Here is a 25,239-nt window from a genome sequence, read left to right as displayed (position 1 = left end):
AAGACAAAAAATAATTAAGATGTGGGCTCTGGGAGTTCCCCAGTGTCCTAAGAATCTGGCACTATCACTGCTGTGGCTCAGATCACTGCTGTGATGTGGGTTTGATCCCTGGCCCTGGAACTTCCCCATGCCTCAGGTGCAGGAGAAAAAAAAAAAAAAAAAGGGTTTATGGGCTCTGGAACAACTTGTCTGAATCCCATCCCACCACTTTTTCAGCCATAGAGCTTCAGCAGGTTATGTCCCCTTCCCCAGCTCTCAAGCGTCCCTCTCCCTGGGTTGTCAGGCTAAGGCAGCAACAGTGGTCAAGCACCATTCCCACCTGTCTGCGCCCTCCTCCCCAGCCACCTCCACCTCCCAGATCTCTACTCCTACGAGATAATCAGCTTGAACTTTGGGGCCCAGTGGTACCTTGAGGTTTTCCCAAAAGAAGACAGACTTTGGGTTATTTGATGCAATTAATGATTATGCTCTCATTTTCAATTTGGGCAATTAATGTCCCAATTTGGGCAAATTGATTCAATTTTATAGACAATTGATGTCTTGTCTCCACCTACAGATGATACTTATCATCCAGGCCTGTCTAGGCACATGTCCTCCCAAGTGCCAGCCAAGAAAGCAAAAGGTGCAAAGCTGCCAGAGATCTGATGTTTCTTTTCAGGGTAGCCTAGATAAGGAACCTCTGGCGAAGCTGCTCTACCTGTCACCTCATTGCCCTATTGTATTATTATCATTCCCTTTGGTCATCAATTAGCTTTAGGACCATTTCTCCTTATCTTTAATTGCTGATCAAAGTCCTGCCTCTTTTTTTTTTTTTTTTAATAAATAGCTACAGGAAATAATTCAGACTCCTTGACCTAGAATGAATTTTCCAAACTCAACTTCGCTGGGGTATCTAGAATGTTCCTAATATCACCTAACGTGTAAGGAGCACCTACATTAAGGTACATGATTCCTTACTACACATGATGACATAGCTTATTTTTTTAGATGAGGAAGATCAGGTACAGAGAAGCTAAGTCACTCCTGCTGGAAAGTGGCAGAGTTGGGATTCTAATACGGGTCTGCCTGGTGCAAAAGCCCACGCAGCTGCTTTCAGGTGACGCTGACCCTGGCTTCAGGAGCCACATCAGTGGACTGTGGATTCATGGATTGGGATCTCCAGTTCATCACTCAGGAGCTGCAGGAGAGCGGAACAGGGGCAAGGCTCCGAGGGATCGGTGGTGAGGGTGGTGTAAGGAGCAGTTCCCCTTGGGGAAGTCACCCGCTGGTTGAGTGCTTTCATCATAGTCCCTGAGCCCATCCCTGGGCATGAGGGCATGGAGACAAGGCTGGAGTGGGCCCCAAGGCTTTGGGACAGTGGGGGGTGCAGTGGTGGGGACATAAGTGTTCAAATCCCATGGCTCAGGTGCTACTTCCTACTCTAATTCCAACCCTTGAGCAAGTCACTTTCCCGCTCTGCACTCAAGCCCCAGAGAACAAAGCAGCAGATCTGTACCTGATGAGGGAATGGGGGAAGGTAGGTGGCACCACCCTCACATGGATGTGAGGGGCAAGGGGTCTGTGGAGGGCAGAGAGGTCACCAGGTTTCCAGCTCAGAGTCTGTGCTGGGGCCTTGGTGGACCACAGGTAAAATACCTGGGCCCTGTAGCGTATGACCTTGGCAGGCTGTTTAACCTCTTAGTGCTTCAGTTTCCTCCTCTGTGAAATGGGGAGAATAACAAGACCAAACTCATACAGTTAATGGAGGATTAAATAAGTCAACATCTTTGACAAGCTTAGAACACTGTCTCACACAAAGAAAGACCTCAATTACTGAGTTTCTTTTTATAAAAATGGTAATAGATGGTACATGGCATGTGGAAATTCTTTGAGCCAGGGATGGAACCCATGCTGCGGCAGGGACCTAAGCCACAGCAGTGACACCAGATCCTTAACCTGCTACACCACCTGGGAACTCCTGTTATCTTACCTTTTTTTTTTTTTATGGCCACACCCACAGCATATGGAAGTTCCCAGGTCAGGGATCAAACCTGCACCTCCTGAGCAACCCAAGCTGTTATGGTCAGATCTTAACCCACTGAGTCACACTGGGAACTCCCTCACATTTTGAATTTTATAAACTCAATATAGCACGAACATATTTCCATGTATGTACACATGCCTACATCACTGTCAGCAGGATTTCATTATTACCAACATCTGTGATCAATTTCGCCATCCACATTTGTTTTTCCAGTTTTTTGCTATTATATTCTGAGCTAAATAGCCTTATAGATAAAACAGTTCCTAAAGTAAGTCTCCTTGAAATTAAAAAATTAAGTTTAATTAAAATTACCTGGGTCTGGCGTGCCCCTCATGGTGCAGTGGTTAATGAATCCGACTAGGAACCATGAGATTGCGGGTTTGATCCCTGGCCTTACTCAGTGGGTTAAGGATGCCCACTGCGTTGCCATGAGCTGTGGTGTAGGTCACAGATGAGGCTCAGATCTGGCATTGCTGTGGCTCCGGTGTAGGCCGGTGGCTATAGCTCCCATTCGACCCCTAGCCTGGGAACCTCCATATGCCGCTGGTGCGGCCCTAGAAAAGATCAAAAAAAAAAAAAAAGTTACCTGGGCTTGGAAAAGTGGTTGGCCTCATGGGCCGCCCCATTTCCTGTTTGTCCTCAGCATTTTGTACAGAAGCTGGAAAAGGCTTTCTGGGCTTCACAACATCCAGGGAGTCTGGGATGGAAGATTTGATTTCAGGAACAGGTTTCCCTGAAATGGGATAGGAAGAAAGCAAGCTCTTATTATTTGATGTAGCAGGTTAGTCATCAAGAGGCTGGGTGGAGAAGTCACAGACCTAGGTCAGAGCCTTAGCCCAGCCTTGACTTCACTCTGTGCCCGGCAAGAGTTGCTTCCCTCTCTGGACCTCAGCCTCCCCATGACTGAGCGGTAGTGCTCAGAACCAGCAATCTCCTGCCATGGGCCTGGCTCCAACACACTGAGTCAGATACCCCTGGCTTCTAAACCTACCAGCTGTGTGACCTTAGACAAGTCACTTTCCTTCTCTGAGCCTGTCTCCTCACTATGAAACAGCGATGATAATCATGATCACATTTGCTGGCCTCCTTCACAGGGCTGCTAGGCGGGAGGACTGAGGGTGCAGACATGAAAGGGTTCCCTGAACATGCAGCCAAGTCAGAGCTCTCCCTCCTGCTGAGTCCCCATGGAGCCCCTAAAGAGACAAGACCTGGCAGTCCTCCAGCTTCCCTTTCCATGAGCAGCACAGACATGCGTGTCCTTCCCTGTTCTAAAGACAGGAAGCCTGAAAATAGCAGCCACATCAACCACATGCTGACGATGCCTGGTCAGGCCCAGCTCTGCACAAAGTCCTTAACAAGGTCCTTCCCTGCATCCTGGAGGAGATGAAGCCTGAGAGATTAAGTGGCTTGTCCGAGGTCACACAGCTTGGCCAGGCAGGACCAGCTGTGAGAGCCTAGGTGGAGGTCACCTGTCTTTTGAGAATAATCACTTCCCCTTTGCACTGATTTGGGAAACCCCAAAGGTGCCAGAGGGCGTGTCTACACAGCTTCCACAGAGCCTGCTTCCTGTGAAGTGGCTTCCTCTCCCCTCCCCCACATCTATCGTCATCTCTCCAGTTGGGCTGGTGGGGCCTCTGGCTCAGGCGGCTTCCATGCCCTCCCCAGGATGCATCTGACCAAAATACAGAGCCAGTCTCTCCACTTCCCTGTTTAAAGCCTTTCTGACTCCCCCCTGCCAGGATAAACCACCACTCTTCATCAGAATCCTCCCGTCTCCCCCGTGCCTTGCAGACCAAATCCTCCAGCCTGCATTCGAGGCCTTTCATGCTCTGGTGGTGTGAGATGAACCCACATTTGAGAACGAAGAAAACTGGAGTCCCAGGAGGAGGCTGCCACTCGCTCTCTCTCTCATACTGCACAGCCGCTGGGATTTGGGGCAAAGCACCTCCAAGTCTTTGAGGCTCTGGGAGCATTTATTCCTCCAGGTCAACCATGTCTCCCTCTGAACACAACTGATTGTGACTACAGGACCAAGCTGCTCGAACCCAAGCTTTAGCCACCTCTGTGTTTTGCCACCGACTAAGTTGTGCACTTGACACCTTCACTGTGCGTGTCCTCACCCCCAACCTTGGGGGAAGCAGGGAGAGAAACGAGAACTCAGGGAGGTAAAACCTGCAGGGGGAGCAGGGAGCGCTGGGGCAGGAAGGTGGGGGCCCTGGGGGACGCACACTTCGTTTCTCCCCACCTGCAGTCCTCGGGTCTCCACTGTCCCCACCCTCATCTCACCAGGCAGCAGCCCTTCTGGCCTCAACTGTGACGCCAGAAGGGAGGTTCCTCCCCAGAGGCGGCCCTGCCAGCTAGACTCATGGAATCCCCCGTCTCTATTTGTGTAACACACTGCCTTCCACAGGTGCAGGGTAACACACAGTCTGTCAGACAAAATGACAACAGAGACAACTGCGGGCAGGGAAGGCTGGCTCGTGAGCAGGTCCAGAGAGAAGCTGCCTGCTCAGGGTGTGTGCAGAAGTGAGCACCCCAGGAGGAAGGGGCCCCCGTGCCACACACGGCCCTCTCCTCCCTGCCCTCCCAACTCTGACTCCTCCTGCCCCAAACCTCTCTGAGTGGGTTCTGCCCACGCTCCTCAAAGGGCCACATCCATGCCATCCTTATGACGGCATCTGTGGACGAGGCACAAGGCAGAGATGACTCCTCTGAGGCCCCTGCCCCCCTTGTGCCAGACCTGCTGGTGACAGGGACCCCAGACAGCCCACCACAGGAGGAGGTGTCCTCAGCTGCACTGGCTTCTAAAGGTCCCACTTGTACCCTAACTGCCGGCAGCCCCAGAATAAGCAGCACCTTCCCCCATCTGAGGCCTGGCTGACACCATTTTGTCACCAAATGGGAGTGAAGGTGACCCTCCTGGCCTGACCTAACTTCAATATCCTAGTCCTTTTCTCTTTTCCTTTCTGCACAGATCTTTGCCTCTCGCTCAAGACCTATTTGGCAAGAACACTGAGGCCACCAGCCCATTTGTAGCTGACCTCTCTGGCCTCCACCCACAGGGAAGAGAAAAGCTTCCATTACATTCTCAACCTAAGGAGAGTCCACAGGGACATGCAGTGGCCTACAGCTGGCAAACACGTGGGAACAGGGCACATGCCTGAGGGGGAAGAAACTATCCCAGCACCAGTGGGGGCTCCAGCCTGAGACTGAGCTTGCCAGTGCATTTTGGGCTGATACCCACCCTCCCACCTAGTCACGCAGGAGGTCCACAACCAGCCACAGAGGACAGATGACAGCCCCACATCAGGCCCATAGTGACAATCTGATGAGAAGTTTCGTTTCCTGTGAAACCTCTGTCTCAGCACGCTGTGGGTTTTCAGATGGTTTTTAGATGCACACAATAAAATAAGATGCATAAACATTACACATCTTCACTTAGACTCCTGGGTTGCTGGTGGGTGATCTGAGTTGGAAGGTGCAGGCTGGAACTAAAGGTTCAGGAAGACTTTGCTGGCTTCTTTTCTTACCATCAAAGCCAGAGGGGGGAGAAACTGTAGCTTTTCGGCTCTTTGTAACTGATCTGATAGCTGAGCAGATACAATGCCCACTCCTTTGGGCTGGAACATACACCAGAGTAAAAATAGAAGAGCAAGGTCAGGATGGGGCAAAGGAGGACAAAATGTTCACAAGAAAGGGTCATGACAAGCTTTAAAGGTCACTCGAGTTTCCTGTCTGCTAAGGCCAAGCCCAAGAAACAAGCGGTTGCATCATTTATCCTTATGACTGACACATGAGAGCCGCCTCATGCTTCCGGGGCAGCTTTTACTCCCCCTGGAATTATATTCTCAAAAAGATTCCACACATTAAGTTGATTCTGCAGGATCCTGAGATCCAAAGATATGAATTGTGATCACAGAGCAGAAGCAAGAGTAAATGTGGGAAAGCAACTGTTTGCGGAGCCGGCCTCTCTAAGGCCTGGCTGTGCACCCGAGGGCAGATTTCTTAATTCTCTGAGCTTCCTTTGCAACTTCTGTGGGGTCAGATTAACTCTTCTGTCCCAGGACTGTCCCTTGACTCAGTGGGCCAAGATCTGGAAAGCATCTGTGCCAAGGCCAGGGGCAGGACACAAACTGTAGTGTGCTTATCCCCTGACCTCTGTCCTCTCTCCCTGCTCAACCCTCTAATGGACACATGATCCTCAGTAGGCAGTGGCAGGGCCTCGAAGGTGCAGTGGCCGTGGGGCTGAGCAGTACAGGAACCCAAGAGGGAAGCATGACCTGCTTCTGCCCGCTGTGCGGCTGGCAGCCAGCCTGGTCACACACAGGATGGCAGGCAGCTGGAGGTTCTCCCTGGGGATCCTGGGGATGGGAGGAGGTGTCGCCTGAGGACTGAGGTCCTGGTTCTCAGAACAATTAAGTCAGAGTCTGGATGGTTTCATGAGTTCCCCAGGTGAGGCTGAGAAGCACTGGCTTAACCCAGAGTGATGAGGGTAGAGTTTCTGGCACCAGGGGGAAGAGGGAGGGGGGCAGAAGAGTTTCTCTGTGCTTCTCCAGGGTTCCCAGGGGATGACAACACGATTCCTTTTTCTCTCTGCTTTGTATTTCAGGATGCCACTCTCTTTCTCTCTCTTTTTCTTTTTTGGCAACCCCATAGCATACGGAGTTTCTGAGCCAGGGATCAGATTCAAGCCACAGTCACAACCTAAGCTGTAGCTATGGCAACGCCACCTGGCCAGGGATCAAAAATTCATCCCAAGGCGCTGTCACAGGGGGAACTCCAGGATATCCTACTCTCTCCATTGAGCATGAATCACGTGTGCCGTGGAGCCCAAGGATGAACTCTTAGCATCCAGCCCACAGTGCATGCCGCAGCCAAGCTCATAGACAAGGGACCCTCCCCAAGTCTCATCCAACAAAGTGGAATGAGGAACTGTACCCTCTACCCCAGAGAGTTGCCATGGGGATGAAATAAGTAAGTGCTCAACAGTTATTTACACTTGTTATTATCATCACCCAAGTCTAGGTCAGGCTTTTTCTGTCCTATGTGCTTTCCCATACATGCGGCCCATTGAATTCAGGTGACAGCTCTGGAGAGAAGGCCCAGTTGCTATTTCTGTTTTACACTGCAGTCAAGTGAAACCTGAAATTGTTCTCTTCTTTCTTTTCTTTTTTTTTTTCCTAGCCATGCCCACAGCATGCAAAAGTTCCTGGGCCAGGGATAGAACCTATACCACAGCAGTAACAATGCTGGATCCTTAACCTGCTGAGCTACCAGGGAACTCTTCACCCTCTTATTTCTATTTTGCTTATTCACACCCCACTTCCTTTGGGTGAAAGGCTTACGCATGCTGGGCCCTTGGCAGAGGCCACCTGGGAACATTTAAACAGTGGCACATCTAGGAGCCAAGCGCCGGATCAGAGGGAACTCTAGCTGCTGGCAAGGTCTTTCCTTGGTGAGCACACTCTGGAATCCCCCCCCCACCCTTCACAGCCCTCAAGTTAAACAGCCACGTAATATTTACATCTTTGTTTCTATTCTTTCCATTCATTCTGACTCATGTGGCTGAAATAGACTCTTCCTAGAGCAAATGAAAGTAATTCTGCCCTAACCAAAGAACTCAGGTGCTGGCTGGTCAAATCAAGGATTAACAGAGCTTTCCAGGCCCTCTCTTTTCCTTTTCCTTTCCCTCCCAGTCCCTGAGTTCAATCCTCCTGGGCGTCCCAAGTACACACACACACCACTCAAAACTCCCAACTCAAGCCAGACACAAAGATAGGCAAGTCTGGGGACGTGCCCTGTCTTCCTAATCACCTTATCTCTGCTCCTCCATTGCACCTGCTCACCAGCTACTGAAATGACTCATCCATCCCCATTCATTTACTCATTGGGTTAGGGACTGGGGATGCCAACCGTTGTCAAAACTCACATCCTCCTGACTTTAAGAGAGTTAAAAGAGGAGTTCCCGTCGTGGCGCAGTGGTTAACGAATCCGACTAGGAGCCATGAGGTTGCGGGTTCGGTCTCTGTGCTTGCTCAGTGGGTTAACGATCCGGCGTTGCCATGAGCTGTGGTGTAGGTTGCAGACGAGGCTCGGATCCCACGTTGCTGTGGCTCTGGCGTAGGCCGGAGACTAGAGCTCCGATTCAACCCCTAGCCTGGGAACCTCCATATGCCGAGGGAGCGGCCCAAGAAATAGCAAAAAGACAAAAAAATAAAATAAAATAAAAAATAAAAATAAGAGAGTTAAAAGATATCTCATTATAAACTAGGAGGAGTTCTGTGAAGAAAACAAACTGGAGAGAAGTAGGGCTACCTGACACTTACTTCCATGGGGTGCTCAAGGCAGGCTTCTGTGGACAGGTGCCATTTAAGCAAAGACCCCAAAAATGAGAAGGATGAGCTAAGGGAAAAATTCAAGGGATTTGAGGAGAGACCAGCATCCTAGGGAGAAGGAATAGTCTATGCAAAGGTGCGGAGGCAGAAAACAGCTTGGTGCATCTCATCAAATAAAGGACAACCCTAGTGGCTGAGTTGAAAGAAGAGGTGGGGAGAGGAAATAGCAGAGATGAAGTGAAAGAGCTGGGCAAGGGTTAAGATCATGTGAGACCCCGAAGGCCATGATTAGGTAGGACTTTACCATAAACCCCTCTGAACTAAGGTTACCTATGGTTGACACAGTACTAACCAAATAGTCATATGCTCCCTCTCAGACCCAAGCCTCCCTTGCAATTAGTTGGGACCATGTGACTCGTTCTGGCCAATGGATTTTTTTTTTTTTTTTTTGGCTTTTTAGGGCCGTGCTTACGGCATATAGAAGTTCCCAGGCTAGGAATCCAATCAGAGGTACAGCTGCCAGCCTACACCACAGCCACAGCAACGCAGGATTGGAGCCAAGTCTTCGACCTAAACCACAGCTCATGGCAACACCAGATCCTTAACCCACTGAGCGAGGCCAGGAATCGAACCCACATCCTCATGGATACTAGTTGGGTTTGTTACTGCTGAGCCACGACAGGAACTCCCTGGCCAGTGATGGGAAAGCTACCGTCACTTCACGGACAAAACAATTAAGAGCAACCAAGCCTCCTCCATCCCTCTCTTCCCCTGCAACAGTGACCCTGGAAGCTGTGTGTTCTAGATGACCCAGCCGAGTGCAAAACACAAAGGGCAGCGTTCCCTTCATGGTGCAGTGGAAATGAAACCAACTAGGAACCATGAGGTTGGAGGTTTGATCCCTGGCCTCGCTCAGTGGGTTAAGGATCTGGTGTTGCGTAGCTGTGGTGTAGGCTGGCAGCTGTAGCTCCGATTAGACCCCTAACCTGGGAACCTCCATATGCCCGCGGGTGTGGCCCTTAAAAAAAAAAAAAAAAAGAGCAAAATGCAGGGGACAGCACTGGCTTTTGAGAAATCAATCATGGCTGTGTTGAACAACTGAGATTTCAGGGTTTATCTGTGACTGCAACGTAATCTAATGTATCCTGATTAATGAATAACCTTAATATGTGTCCAAAGCCCAGGAGTTCCCACAGTGGTGCAGCAGGTTAAGGATCCGGTGTCGCTGCAGCTCAGATTCAACCCCTGGCCCAGGGCACTTCCATATTTAGTGGTGTGGCCCAAAAAAACCAAACCAAAACAAACAAACAAAAACAAAGCATGTAGCCCAGGGGAGCTGCTTACAACAGTGTAGCACAGAGCAAGAGTTCGATAAACCACAGCTCCTCTGCCTCCAGCTCCTTCTCCACCCCTTAAAAACTGGGGGCTGGTTTAGAGGCCCTGCACACACACCCCTGTCTAGCCTCACGTTAACTCCCAAGAAACCTACAGTGATTAAAGCCTCGATTTTCTGCAGTGGAATGTGAGTCAGGAGACCACCATGAACCACACAGCAAGGACGTAGAAGAGCCTTACATGGCTTACATTCTGAAGCTTCCCTGTTTCCAAGAAAAGCAGAAAGGGCAATATCTACACCTATTCTACACCTTTTTTTCTGGGGGTAAAGTGAGACTCCATCTGCCAAGTGGACACCCCCCCCTCCGCCCCACCACACACACACACACACACACACACACACACACACACACACACACGAGTAGAGTAATTAGGTCAAGCAGACTGGCCTCCCTTCCCGGCCCATTGCTTACTGGCCATGTGGCTTTGGGGGCATTGCTTAATCCCCACACCTCAGTTTCCTCATCTATAAAATGGCACCTTGAAGTTCCCATCATTGCTCAGTGGAAAGAAATCTGACTAGCATCCACAAGTCAGGATGGATGACTGACTTGCTCAGTGATCCATCAGTCACAGATTCGATTCCTGGCCTTGCTCAGTGGGTTAAGGATCCGGTGTTGCCGTGAGCTGTGATGTAGGTCGCAGAGGTGCCTTGGATCTGGTGTTGCTGTGGCTGTGGTGTAGGCCGGCGGCTACAGCTCCAGTTTGACTCCTAGCCTGGGAACCTCCATATGCCACTGGTGTGGCCCTAAAAAGACGAAAAATAAAATAAAATGAATAAAATAAAATGGCACCTCTTTGGGAGAGAAAGCGTTTATTCACTTTCATTTCACTTTAGGCAGGAGACAAAAATTCCCCACTCAGTAAAAGTCTGATTCCAGGAAGAAAATGACTGGCTGAGATGCCAAACCAAGAGTTAGAAACTGCAAAGGTTGCACAATCCAGAAGAGACAGTGTGAAAACTGGGAAACTTGAAAGAAAACTCTCGGGAAGATGGTAATAGTGAGAGGAAAATGAAACCTTGGTCACCTCCCTTTGAGTCCCTTCAGGTTCCAGAAGCTTCCTGCTGTCCTAGGCAGCTGACACCGGAAACTCACAAACCCCCATTCCCCACTTAGCCAGAACAATGGGGGTTCTCCTTGGCAGAACCCTCTAGAATCTCTCCCTCATTCCTGATGAAAGCAGACCTGGAGTTCCCGCAGGGGCTCAGCGGTAATGAACCTGACTAGGACCCATTAGAACTTGCGTTCAATCCTGGCCTCGCTCAGTTGGTTAAGAATCCAGCATTGCCATGAGTCGTGGTGTGAGTCACAGATGCGGCTCGGGTCTGGCATTGCCATGGCTGTGGTGTAGCCCAGTTCCAATTTGACCCCTAGCCTGGGAGCGGGGTTGGGAAGGAGGAAACTGGTCCCACCTCTCCCCAGCCCACTATACCCACCTTGTCCTCTATCTGAGGCCTCCATGCTCCCTATGGGTCCTCAAGCATCGCTCTTCCTACCACCAGGGCTTTGCACACGCTGTACCCTCTGCCTGGAAATGCCTGCATGGTCACCCACCTGAGTTGGCCCAGCCAGCCTTTGGATGGAGGCTCAAGTTTCAGTTCCTCAGGAAAACGTCCCCAGATGAGATCAAACCATCCCCTTTCCCACTCTTCTACCTAATAACCAGCCCTACCTACGCTTCTCCTTCCAGCACTCCCTCTGCAGTTGGGCACAGGTCTCTATGTCATCATCCCCCCCCCCTTTTTTTGGTCTTTTGTCTTCTTAGGGTCACACTCATGGCATATGGAGGTTCCCAGGCTAGGGGTTGAATTGGAGCTGCAGCTACTGGCCAGAGTCACAGCCACAGCAACGCCAGATCCGAGATGCATCTTCGACCCACACCACAGCTGACGGCAACACCAGATCCTTAACCCACTGAGCGAGGCCAGGGATCGAACCCGCAACCTCATGGATGGTAGCCGGGTTCGTTAACCCCTCAGCCAGGATGGGAACTCCCTATGTCATCATCCTTAACAGCAAATCTGCAAGCTCCTCAAGGTTGGAGACCTTGTCTGTATTTCCACTGCTGTGTCCCCAGCACTCAACACACACTGGGCATTTGATAATATGTGTTAGTTCACTATTGACTCATCCAGATTCTACATCTCTGACTCCCCATGGAGAGGAGCAAGGGAGAGTTTCACCTCACGGGTCAGGTGCTCTTGGCTTCCAACCTCCATCCTCAGAGTTACAGCCATCAGATCCCCACCAGTGACAGGATCAGCTCCCCAGCCTGCCTGAGTGTCATTTAATCAATGCTGGAGCTCAGCAGTGACAGCAGCCAACCTGCCTTTGGCAGAAGCCACAGCTCTGATACCTAGGCCTCTGCATTGATTTGGTCCCTGAGACCAGCACTAGACTCTGGGGCCCAGCTCACAGTCCTCTTCCTAAGCCTGGTGGTTGGGAAAAGGCCCCCTCAGGAGTAGGACTCTCATGTTTGAAGCTGCTGGGTGATGGCTGGCCCCAGCCCCCAGGGCCAGGCTTCTTTTTTTTTTTCTTTTTCTTTTTTCTTTTTTCTTTTTTTACAGCTACCACCTGCAGCATGTGGAAGTTCCCAGGCTAGGAGTCGAATCAGAGCTACAGCTTCCAGCCTACACCACAGCCAAAGCAACACCAGATCTGAGCTGCATCTGTGACCTATGCCACAGCTTGCAGCAACACCAGATCCTTAACTCACTGCGCAAAGCCAGGGGTTGAACCTGCATCCTCACAGATATTATGTCGGATTCTTAACCCACTGAGCCACAACAGGAACTCTGTCAGACTCTTCTGAATGCTGGCCTGACCCTCCAACATGAGGCTCCCCTGGGGTGCCCAGCAATTTGACCACAGCCACCATTTACCAGAGCAGTGATTCTCACACTGTACTTGTTCCAAGGGACTATTATGAGTATCAGGTGAAAAGGGGCCAAATATAAATGGAAAACACTAGCCTAAATAGGTTGCTACAGAACTTATCAGAGCCTTAATAGGCTGGTGTGCACTGGAAATCTCCAAAGGTAGGGGGCACTGATAAAACAGATTTCCCAAGCTGGTTGTTCATGATCCCTCTGTTTTGGTTGTTTTTGCTTTTTTTTTTGTCTTTTTGCCTTTTCTAGGGCCACTCCCGTGGCATATGGAGGTTCCCAGGCTTGGGGTCTAATCAGAGCTGTAGCCACCGGCCTACACCACAGCCACAGCAATGCCAGATCTGAGCTGCATCTGCGACCCACAGCTCACGGCAACGCTGGATCCATAACCCATTGATCAAGGCCAGGGATTGAACCTGCAACCTCATTGTTCCTAGTCGGATTCATTAACCACTGCGCCACGATGGGAACTCCCATGACCCCTTTGTTGGTAGGGGGTAACTTGCCATATACACATCAGGAGCTTGTGGTTTGGGAAACGCTACTCTACACTATGACTAACCCTGCGGGCATCCCATGCACACAGTACTTTCGCCATCACAAAAGACATTTTTCAATAAGGACGCAAAGGCAGTGTTGCTCTTCCTGCCCTGACCCAGAGGCTGGGGCTTCATCTAAGATGCAGCTCTTCCCCATGGGCTCAGAAGAGACTGGAGATGTGACAACATCCGTGGAAGACTACTTAATGACCAGTCTTTGCCAGAAGCTGGGAGGAGCAGGGGGAGAGGGAGGGTAAGAAAGGGCAAGGTAACGTCTTCACCTTACAAAGTGAAGCATCAAGAGGCACTGCCTAGAATGGACGGAGAAAGAACTAGACAGGTAATGACAGTCATTAAAAGTTACAAAAATGGGAAGTTCCCATCCTGGCACAGCAGAAACAAAACCAACTAAGAAGGTTGCAAGTTCGATCCCTGGCCTCGCTCAGTGGGTTAAGGATCCAGTGTTGCTGTGGCTGTGGCCAGCAGCTATAGCTCCGATTTGACACCTAGCCTGGGAACCTCCGTAAGCTGCACATGAGGCCCTAAAAAGCAAAAACAAAACAAAACAAAACAAAAAAAAAAAACACTGATCAGAAGCCGAGAGACCAGAAGCTTCTAAAATTTTGAGACAACTGTACTTCCAAAGAAACCATAGGCCTGGTGTGACAGAAGCTGGCCATTATCTGACCTCATAGTTCCTCTCAGGCCCCCAAACCTGTTCCCCCAAATCCATTCACAGGAAGGCCAGCTATGAAAGCCATGTAACACCCCCCATCAGGGCAGCCTCCCCAGTTCCCACTTCTAATGGGAAGAGAACAGGGAACCTCTCCCAAAGCCTACCCCACCTCCAAGACAGAGCCAAAGATCAGAGAACCAGGTGCAAGAGCAGAGGTTCCTAAACCTTTATCTGCAACCAAGTCTCCTACAGGGGGACTCGAGTCCACACCTATGGAGTTTCTGAATCAGCGGCTGAGGTAAGGCCCAAGAGCCTGCATTTATAACAAGTCCCCAAGGGATGCTGATACTTAGAATCTGAGGAATACACTCTGAGCATCACTGTCAGCTGAGAACAAGGGACTGCCAGATAGACCAAGCAAAGGAACCTCTACCACAGCTGCTCAGCCAGATTTGCCTACTACTACAGACAAGTACTGCAACATGTTTCTCATTTCAAATGGGAGTTCTGATTGTCCCTCCATGTTTGCGCTGACCATTGAGTTTTGGGTGTGTTGGGGGAAGGGAGCGGATAACTTGTCTTTGATGGTAAGGTACCAGATCACCAGGGGCTGACACCCAAGATCCTGGGCCCTGAGCTGAAGGAAGTAACTGCTTGGGCCTCCAGCCTAACTCCACTGGGGAAAGGCTGAGCATGTTTTGTGTGTAGGAAGAAGGGTAACCTAGAGAGGAGAACAGTAGGAAGACTGCAGTCCCTCCCCCATGTATCCTCTCTTCTAGAGTAACATAGGTTTAGTTGTGCACACAGCCCCCAGCTAGAGACTACATTTCCCAGCCTCCCTTGCAACTAGGTGTGATCAAGTGACCAGTCCTGGCCAATGATTTGTGAAGGGAAGTTAGGTTGCAACTTCCAAAGGACCCTGCCTTTTTTTTTTTTTTTTGGCTGTCCCTGCAGAATTTGGAATTAGATCTGAGCCGCAGTTGCAACCTACGCCACAGCTGCAGCAACACCTGATCCTTTAAACCAGTGTGCCAGGCCAGGGATCAAACCTGAATCCTAGTGCTATGGAGATGCTGCTGATCCATTGCACCACAGCAGGAACTCCAAGGGACCCTACCCTTCTTGTCAGCTGGCAGGTATCTGTGGAGGCACAGAGCAGCCATCTCAGGTGTGAGGTGGCAACCAGGTGTCCCAGAGAGCAGGGCAATGAAAAAGAAAGAACCTGGTCCTTGGCACTGGGGAGCTGCTCTGTCAGCTGCAGGCAGCTTGGACTGTCACAGGAGAGAGATATTAACATCTGTCTTACTGAAGTCACCGTAGTCTGCCCTTAGTGACAGCACTGAACCGTGGATGCTAATACAGCATAGCTGAAAGAGTAAAAAGGTTGACCCTGGCAAGCAGATCTGCCAGAGGAAAGAAGGGTAAGCCCTCTGTACTAATTTATTCTAATTCTTATAACATTTAATGTTTGACCACTGAGTAACAATGGTCTCAGCAATTAAGGCTGAGGAAATATCAAGGAACAGAGGCCCACAGACCCAACTCTTTACACAAGAGTTAGCAGCCCCCACAGGACATGATTTCAAGAGACTGGACACACATGTGGCCACCAGTGGACCCTACATACCACCTTTCAGTTCAGACACAACCTTCAGAAGGCCTCTGCTAAATGCAAATATATTTCCTGGAGCCATAAGTCTCTGAGGACATCACTTTTTATCTAGGACTTTTTGGTGTCTGTGGTTTTCAAGCACTGTTTTATTTAAATCTATTCTTAAAGCTCTTTAAGAAGGGGTGGTCTAAACTCAGGTTCTCAAACTGCTGGGGGCACCTGAGCAAGTTCATTAAAAATCTTCAGGAGTTCCCGTCGTGGCTCAGTGGTTAACAAATCCGACTAGGAACCATGAGGTTGTGAGTTCGATCCCTGGCCTTGCTCAGTGGATTAAGAATCCGGCCTTGCTGTGAGCTGTGGTGTAGGTTGCAGACACGACTCGGATCCCGCATTGCTGTGGCTGTGGCGTAGGCCATGGGCTACAGCTCCGATTTGTCCCCTAGCCTAGGAACCTCCATATGCCATGGGTACAGCCCTAGAAAAGACAAAAAGACAAAAAAAAAATCTTCAGGGAGTTCCTGCTGGGGCACAATGGGATCGGTGGCATCTCTGGAACACTAGGATCCAGGTTTGACCCCCAGTTGGGCACAGTGTTTTAAAGGATCCAGAGTTACCTTTACCACAACTGTGGCCTGTGGCGTAGGTTGCAACTGCAGCTCAGATCTGATCCCTGGCCTGGGAACTCCATAGGCCATCAGACATCCAAAAAAAAAAAATCCTCAGCAAGTACATGCAAATTAGGTTTAATTAAAGTTACAATTAGGGAAGGGAAAACTGACCAGTTGGAGTAACAGAAACCTAAATACTTCACACATGCCTTCTACAGTCACTTCCAAAAAGTGACCAAGATTTATGGCACTTTTTTTTTCCTAATGAAAAAATAATAATAATAAACAAGCAAAACAGCAAAACCCAAAAACCTCTAATTTACAGAAAGAGGAAGTGTCTTGCCTGAGGATCGAAAGCAATAGTGAACACACAGCCAAACTCCCAAAGCAGAAGATGTGCTTGTGGAGACAGGCTTTAATGTCTCTTCCTCGAGCAATCTTAATTAGCAAGACTAAGCGGTGGAGAAAAGAGGTTTGGGGAACAGAGGCTGACTCCTGAGGCCCTGAGAGGTTAGAGGCGGTGGACTGGGAAAGCAGGAAACTGGGTAAAGTTCTAAGAAGAGAGGCTGACGGACAAATATCACTGTTTCTTGGAAGCCCCAACACTGCGTTCAGTGAAGTTCCCATGAGAAAAGCTAAGAATGAGAGCTCTGATCCACCCGAGTGTGACCTCCGTCTCCACATCAGACCTGTGCCCTGCGGGGGAGGCTCTGAGGACTTCCTGACCTCAGTGTCCCTGGAAGAAGGAGCTTTTTAGAGCACACACCTCCAGGGACTGCAGGGAGAAGTCAGGCTCGCAGCTCAAACGTGCCCAGCACAGCATCAGCTTCATGTTGAGTGTCACCCTGAGATGAGTGTGTTTCTTTGAATGTGGCACTGTGCTGTGTGCTGACTCCAAATCGTTAAGAATATGTTCAAGATTAGTCAACAGCCAGGTTCTGACATCAATGGCAAGCTAGCGTGTGCATCGAGAGGCCTGTGTCTCAATCCCCAAGGGCAAAACCAGCATGACCCTCCCCAAAGTGGCTTGGGCGGGAGGTCTGGCCCCTCCACTCTGACCACACCTGACCCAGTGGGCTTCCCACTCTCCTTCTGTAGCTCCCTCTCTCCACGCCTGCCTCACTCTCTCCCTGTCTCATGCTCCCTCCCTCCCTCCCTCCCTCTCCCTCTCTCTCCTCCTTAGGTGGGCACAAATTTCAATCCCTAGACTGGAAACTTCCACATGCTGTCGGTGTAACCATAAAAAAAAAAAAAAAAGTAATTTTTTTTTTTGTCTTTTTAGGGCTGCACCTGCAGCATACGTAGGTGCCCAGACTATGGGTTGAATTGGAGCTGTAGTCACTGGCCTACACCACAGCCATAGCCACAGCAACACCAGATTCGAGCCACATCTGTGACCTACACCACAGCTCATGGCAACACCGGATCCTTAACCCACTGACTGAGGCCAGGGACCAAACCTCCATCCTCATGGATACTAGTCAGATTCATTCCCGCTAAGCCACAGTGAGAACTCCAAAAAAATGTAATATTTTTGAAGGCACATCCCCCTATAATCAAGTCTCACAGTCTACCATGTGCCAGGCTCTGAGAAGGAAGACAAGCCAGGGTCTGCATGCAGCTACGCAGGACAGACCTTAGTCAGACCAACCAGTGTGCCATGCAGGCTGAACAGGTCCCCACCTGCAAGGCCAACCTGATGTCCCCTGATTTATCTCTGAGGGTGGTGGTCTCTAAGCCCCCATCCCTCCTCCTGGAAGCCTTCCCTGATTCCAGAAGGCCTAAGGTACAGTCAGGAAAGTGCTTAACTGGGGTCTATTGGTTCAGCCAGGTCATTCCCAGCTCAGGAACAACTCCAGGGCCCATACGGTCTCCCATAGGCCTCTGGGCCTCTGAATGCCCTGCTCCCTACCTACCACACCAGATTTATGCTAGTTCCTTCAACACCCCAGGGCCTTTGCACAAGCTGTTCCCTCTCCCCTGGGCTCTCTTACTCCAACTCTTCACCTGGCTGTCTTCTTTCCACTCCTCTAACCATCTCCTCGGACTGGCCTTCCCTGACCACTGTATCCTAGGAGGCTCCCCTACCTGGCCCCTCCATCGCTTTATTTTTACTTGTTTTCCTGTCTACTGTCTCCTCCTGACTCTGCTCTTATGAGGGCAGAGGACCCATTGCTTTGCCCACCTGTATTCCAGCACCTTGGACAGCACCAGGCACTGGCCAGGGGCTCAGGAAGGACCTGTGAGAAGCCAGGCTTACTGCCCCACACTTAACGGGGGTCTCTTTAGGGACATGCAGATGGTAGGTGGAGATAATCAGACCCCTCATCCTCTGGCCTCTGCTGAGCACTGGCTGAACACTAGGCACTTGACATAATTTACTCCAATTTCAAAGCCAACCTTCAAGGTAGGGAGATATTATTTATTACCTGCTAAATATGTTCCCACCATGGTCATATACTCTTGTAGGAGGACAATTTGGTAATTCAGATATGGACAGCAATCAAAACTTAAAATACGCGAACCTTCAACTCAGTCATTCCAATACTGGGAAAATCATCCCGCAGCTGGATTCCCATGTGGGCAAATGGGTACACATCACAACACTGCACACAGAACGCAACTGCTAGAAAGAATCTAAACATCTACCAATGGGGCTGAAATAAATAAATCATGGTATATTTGTCAGAGGAGCACCATGCAGTTGTTGAAAGAATGTCCTAATATGAAACAATCTGCAAAACAGACCACTAGGTGAAAATAAAGAGTGTAGCCAAACAGCCTAGTGTAGTAGCTACTGTCTGTATTAAAAAGCATTATAGACACCAACACTCACTGGCCTGTGGCTAGAAAATTTCTAGGAAGATAGACAAGAAATTGTTAACAGTGGTTACCTCTTGGGATGCAAAACTGGGAAACAGGATGAGGACATGAATAATTTTCACAGTAGATTTTCTTGAATTTTTATGTTATAACTACTTCAACATTTTAATTTTTTTAATTTTTGGAACAGAACCAATTTTTTTTTCACTTTTTAGGGCCACACCCGCAGCATATGGAAGTTCCCAGGGTAGGGGTCGAATTGGAGCTGCAGCTGCCAGCCTGCATCACAGCCACAGCAATGTGGGATCCAAGCCACGTCTGTGACCCACACCTCAGCTCACAGCAACCCCGGGTCGCCAACCCACTGAGCAAGGCCAGGGATCAAACCCCCATCCTCATGGATACTAGTCAGATTTGTCTTCACTGAGCCACAACGGGAACTCCCAGAACCAAAATTTTAAACACGCAAAATGACTTAAGAGTAAAGTCTCTCGCTACCACCTTGTTTCTTGGCCGCCCAATTCCTCTCCCCAGGGGTAGCCACTGTTACTTATTTCTTATTTGGATATACACTTTTTCATTCAAAAAATTTTTTTTCGGTCTTTTTAGGGCTGCACCTGAAGCACATGGAATTTCCCACATAGGGATCAAATCGGGAGCTGCAGCTAGCGGCCTATACCAAAGCCACAGCAATGTGGAATCTGAGCCATGTCTGCAACCTACATTGCAGCTCACAGCAATGCCAGATCCTCAACTCACTGAGTAAGGCCAGGGATCAAACCCGTGTCCTCATGGACACTAGTCAGCTTCATTACTGCTGAGCCAAGATGGGAACTCCTCCACTCAATTTTTTTTTAAGATAAAAGAGCTTTTAAGGCCAGAGAAGGCAGCTCATGCTGAAACACACTGGGGGCCGACCACAAAAGGGACCTTGGTCACTCACAGTTCAGGATGATCTGGGCAGCACGGTAGAGCTCCAGGTGGCACAGGAGGTCCAGCAGTTGCTGGACGGTGGCCTGCCGCATGCCCCACCACCACAGCAGCTCCCGAGTGATGCTCACGCCCTGCGCCCGCTCCATTGACTTGATCTTCCGTAGCTGGGTCAGGTCTGTGATCACATAGGAAGCTGGAAGGCAAGTGAGAGTGTCTGCTTAGGGTCGGAAGGGCAGCCCCTCCACCAGAGGTCACTATCCTAACCTAGCTTTGTCCATCACAGAGCTGCCTGCCCCCACCAACCTGAAATTCCACTGTGAGGTGTGGTCCACAGGCAGCCCAGGTCATAATGCTGATTCCATTCAATACCTGGGAGGTCCAGAACGCTCATATTTGAACATAAATATCAACTTGGTTGCCAGACAAGACTTAGGAGAAAGACCTGAACAAGAGGGTCAGGACTTTGTGTTTTAGCGAGTTATTTGCTTTGGGCAAGTCACTTCCTCAGTGGAATGGGAGCCTCGGTTTCCTCAGTTGTAACAGGGGTAAAAGAACTTTGCCTGCCTTCCCTTCCAGCACAGAACCCCATGTAGGCAGAAAGTTTTATCTGTTCTGTTCACTGTGAGATTCCAGAACAAAGAAGAGTGCCTGGCACAGAGTGGGGGCAGGGCCAGGACGGAGCTGAGGCAAGGAGGTGCTCCCTCTCAGGGCGGATCCTGCACCCACAGCAGCCAGAGAGGAGCGGCCTCCTTAAATATTGCCCTCACCCTAAGTTCCAGCCCTGGCAGGGAGAACTCAAGGAAGACAGGAAGGAATCCATGGCCCACAGTCCTCACAGAACTGTTATAAGGAGCAAGAGAGAGCCACAGATCTAAAAGCACTTTGCTGGGAATGCCTGCTGTGGTGCGGTGGAAACAAATCTGACTAGTATCCATGAGGATGCAGGTTTGATGCCTGGCCTCACTCAGTGGGTTAAGGATCAGGCGTTGCTGTGAGCTGTGGTGTAGGTCGCAGACATGGTTCAGATCCTGTGTGGCTGTGGCCATGGCATAGGCTGGCAGCTGTAGCTCTGATTCGACCCCTAGCCTGGAAACTTCCATATGCCATGAGTGCGGGCCTAAAAAGATAAATAAATACATAAATAAATAAAAGCACTTCGCTGGAGTTCCCTGGTGGGTCAGTGGGTTAAGGATCCAGCATTGTCACTGCTGTGGCACAGGTTCAATCCCTGGCCCAGGGAACTTCCACATAGCAAGGGTGCAGCCAAAAACTAAAACTAAAATAAATTAAATAAAATAAAAGCACTTTGCCAGTTCCAAAGCACTGTACAGAGGGCTACCACTGGCAATACTAAAACTAATGCACTTCTTTTCTTCTCTTTCTTTTGTCTTTTTAGGTCTACACGGGCGGCATATGGAGGTTCCCAGGCTAGGGGTCTAATCAGAGCTGTTTCTGCCAGCCACAGCTACAGCCACAGCAATGCCAGATCCAAGCTGTGTCTGCAACCTACACCACAGCTCAAGGCAACGCCACTGATCGAGGCCAGGGATACTAGTTGGGTTCATTACCACTGAGGCATGACAGGAACTTCTAATGCCCCTCTTCTTATCACTTTTCATGATAAAATTAATGGTTGTTCACTAAAGAAAACTTGGGAAAACAAAGGGGAAAAAAGCTAATAAACTACCCAACATCCCACTAGTGTACTTTCCCTTTCCAAAACGCTCCCCCCAACACATAGAGCTGTGGTTCTAGGTACAGTTGTTGCCCGACTGCAAGTAGGATTGTGCATCTAGCTCTTATTATAATTATAATATTTTACCATAAGCATTTTCTAGGCTGGTACAAGCTCTTTACAAATGGCATTCTGAATGGTCACATGGTATTCTGCTGGGTTTCCTGAAGTAAGAGATGCAATTTAAAAAAAACAACTAGGACTAAAATAATCACACTTCAGTTCCAGATTTCAGAAACCACAGAGCAGATATCTAGGTGAACACCAAGTCACACATTCATTCAACAAAATATCACTGAGCTCCAGGCCTGTGACAAGCTCTAGCAATACAGCCCACGGAGCTATTCTGTTTGAAAAACACAAACACAAGTGAACAGAGTGGGGAAGAGATGAAGCCCAGGACCACATAACGAAGGGGCCCGAATGCCGGGCTACAGAGTTCAAACCTGATCCTAAGGGCCAAGGACACCAGGGCACCATGGAAGACCTCAGAGCAAGGGAGTAACACGATTGTGTTACACAACCCCTGTCCCTCTGGAGGAATACGGACGGTTGTGACCACCCCCTGCAGAGAGAAAGCCTCTGGGAGAAGTGTCCTGTTAGGGATGGAAAGTTCTTGAGTTGCAGCTTTAGTCACTGGAAAGCCCAGGCCTGATTCCTGGTCAGTGGGAAGTGATGTCAGCAGGGCCAGGGGCTGCTTCCACTGGCAGCGAGAAAACAGTGGAGGGAAGAGGAAGGAACACCTCCCTCCCACCCCTCCCTGCACGCAAAACTCTGTTCGCCCACACACCTCCCACTCCAGAAGCAGTGGCGTGATGTCATGGGAAGAAGAGCGGCCCAGGGCCACCTCCAGCCCGCCCCTCACTTCTGAGGGCTGCACTTTCCTCACAGGCCACAGGAACAGGAAGGACACTCGGAGGTGACTTGCAGTGTGAATGTTTTAGCTCCCTGAAAGTGACATCTCTGAAGGTGTTGACCTATCAGCATTTAACGAGACCCTTAAAACAGGGTCAAGACGAGAAGGGGGATCTTGGGGGGGATAAGCCACCGCCAAGGGCCCTGCTGAATCCATGGCTCTTTGCCCAACACACACAGAAATACCTGGTCATGATGGAACATTTGGAAAATGGGAGAAAATGAAAGTCCCCATGATCATCTCACTTGGAAGACATCCAGAAAAGCACCAGTTATCCTTTTGCTTCTAATCTAAGATTTTCTCTTCCTTCCTTCCTTCTCTTTCTGGCCACACCTGTGGCATATGGAGGTTCCCAGGCTAGGGGTCAAATCAGAGCTGCAGCTGCCAGCCTACACCACAGCCACAGCAACACCAGATCTGAGCCACGTCAGCCACCTACACCACAGCTCACAGCAATGCCAGATCCTTTAATCCACTGAGTGAGGCCAGGGATCAACCCACATCCTTATGGATACTAATTGGGTTCTTAACCCACTGAGCTACAGTGGGAACTTCCACACTTTCCTATAGATAGAAAAACACATGCTTGTGTCAGCAGGATGGTACAAGGGTGGTTCAGGGCCCAGACTTTGGTTTCTGAAGCCTGGGTTCAAATCTTCTCTCTGCTACGTCCTTGCTATGTGCTTGTGGAAGGCCCCTCACCTCTCCCTGGACCTCAGTTTCCTTATTTGCAAATGAGGAAAACAATAGCACCTGCCTCAGAGGCTGTGGTAAGGGTCAGATTAGTTATATGCATAGATTACTCTGTATGTGATATAAACGGCCGCTGTAATTGTTAAGCCATCTCCACTCTGTGAAAACCTACTTTATCCCCAATGGTTAACACGACCTGGTGACCATCACTTGAGTTCTGAGTTCCTGAATCCTGAAGGACACAGCCAAAAACCGTGCCCATCTTTAAAGCCCCCTGGAGCGGAGACAGCACGGCCTCTTGAAATGATCTGCCCTCGGGTGAAAGGCCCCTTTTCTGGACTAACCAGACTCTTTCCTGGTTGAGGGAAGGGCAGAGCGTCTTGTCACCTAAGCCTCTCAGCAACTCATCCCCATTTTACACATGAGGAAACCAAAGGCTCAGAGAGAGGCAGTCACTTGCCTGAAGTCACACAGCGAGGCAGGGACAAAGCAGAGCTGTGCACAAAGGTTGGCACATGCATGAGAGAACAAGATGGGGAGCCGTCTGATAAAGGAAACCCTCCTGCCCTAGTCCCCTTGCAATACACCTGATGTAAGAAAGCTGTGAGAATCCTGTTTTCCCACAAGGGCTAAGAACAACGCAGCCACAAATGAATAGGAGGCAGCCACATTAACCACCAAATGGGATTGGCGGCATTTTGTGAGCACTGGGAGGCAAATTCAATCCCTTTCCCGGCACAGTGGGTTAAGGATCTGGCTTAGGTCTCAACTGCAGCTCAACAGCTGTGGTTTAGGTGGCAACTGCAGCTCAGATCTGATCCCTGGCCCAGGAACTCTATTTGCTGCGGGGCAGCCAAAAAAAAGTGAAAAAAAAAAAAGTATGGATACTTGTGGCTGTGTGATTGAATCACTTTATGGATTTTTCCACCTCCACTCCCCTCCACCACAATCAGCCCTGAGGTATTATCTCATCTAAAATGACTCATGGAGGTCCAAAGACTCTTTAGGACAAGAACGACAACCACAATCACTGGTTCCGCTGAACAGGAAACCAGAAAGAGCTGTGGCTTGGCAAGGCGCTGCTAAGTGGGGGCCCATGACCTCTGATCCAGCACAGAGGGATGGCCAACCGCAGGCCCCAAGCCATCCTGCGTCCTCATCATCCCTACATCCTTCAGCCCCTCATTCACTCCAATGGTCCTGAGTGTCTGCTCACCAGCCAAGTGCTGCCCTAGGCACTGGGAACACAGGAGTGAACTGGAGGGTGATGTCTGCGCCCTCGTGGTGCTTACATTTTACAAGGAGAGACAGACATAAACAATTAAGAAGCAAGGTTGGAGCTCCTGTTGTGGTGCAACCCAACTAGTATCCATGAGGACATGGGTTCAATCCCTGGCCTTGCTCGGTGGGTTAAGGACCAGCAATGCCGTGAGTTGCGGTGTAGGTCACAGATGTGGATTGATGGGTCAGAGCATATTAAGAGGGAAGGAGATAAAACATGGTGATGAGATCAAGAGTAAAGGGGGGCAGGATAAGCCTCTCAGACAAGGTGACATACGCACAGAGAAGTGAAAGACCATAGCCCCCCAAAGATATCAGTGTCCTCAACCCCAAACCTGTGAATGTGGTACCTTACTTGATAAAAGGGACATTGTAGATAGCATTGGGTTAAGGGTTATTTTTGGCTTGCTTGTTTGTTTTTTTGTCTTTTTAGGTCCACACCTGTGGCATATGGAGGTTCCCAGGCTAGGGGTCAAATCAGAGCTGTAACCACCGGCCTACACCACAGCTCACAGCAATGCTAGATCCTTAAACCAATGAGAGGCTAGGGATTGAAGCTGCATCCTCATGGTTACTAGTCAGATTCATTTCCGCTGAGTCACGACAGGAACTCCGAGTTAAGGGTTTTGAGGTGAGACTACCCTGGATTATCTGAGTGAGGCCAAGGGTCCTTATAAGAGGGAGGAAGGAGTGTCCGATTCAGAAGAGATGCGGACAGAAGCAGAGGTCAGAGACCAGACATCTGAAGATGCTACACTGCTGTCTTTGAAAGTGGAGGAG

At 49.8% G+C, this 25,239-nt stretch overlaps 1 protein-coding gene across 2 annotated transcripts in view; it reads right to left on the bottom strand.

The window, feature by feature from the left end:
* IRAK2 (interleukin 1 receptor associated kinase 2) overlaps positions 1-25,239 on the bottom strand; it is a 66,106-nt gene that overhangs the window by 35,799 nt on the left and 5,068 nt on the right. For both annotated transcript variants that reach the window (XM_047780718.1, XM_047780729.1), the window contains exons 2-3: positions 19,845-20,027; positions 2,610-2,756 (exon numbers count right to left, since the gene is read on the bottom strand). In XM_047780718.1, the coding sequence (XP_047636674.1) occupies positions 2,610-2,756; positions 19,845-20,027 (330 nt within the window). The remainder of the gene's footprint in view (positions 1-2,609; positions 2,757-19,844; positions 20,028-25,239) is intronic.

Source organism: Phacochoerus africanus, chromosome 1 (genome assembly GCF_016906955.1).
Source record: "Phacochoerus africanus isolate WHEZ1 chromosome 1, ROS_Pafr_v1, whole genome shotgun sequence".
Lineage (NCBI taxonomy): Eukaryota > Metazoa > Chordata > Mammalia > Artiodactyla > Suidae > Phacochoerus > Phacochoerus africanus.
The sequence above is the reverse complement of the archived record's forward strand: the minus strand, read 5'-3'. Positions and strand labels throughout refer to the sequence as shown.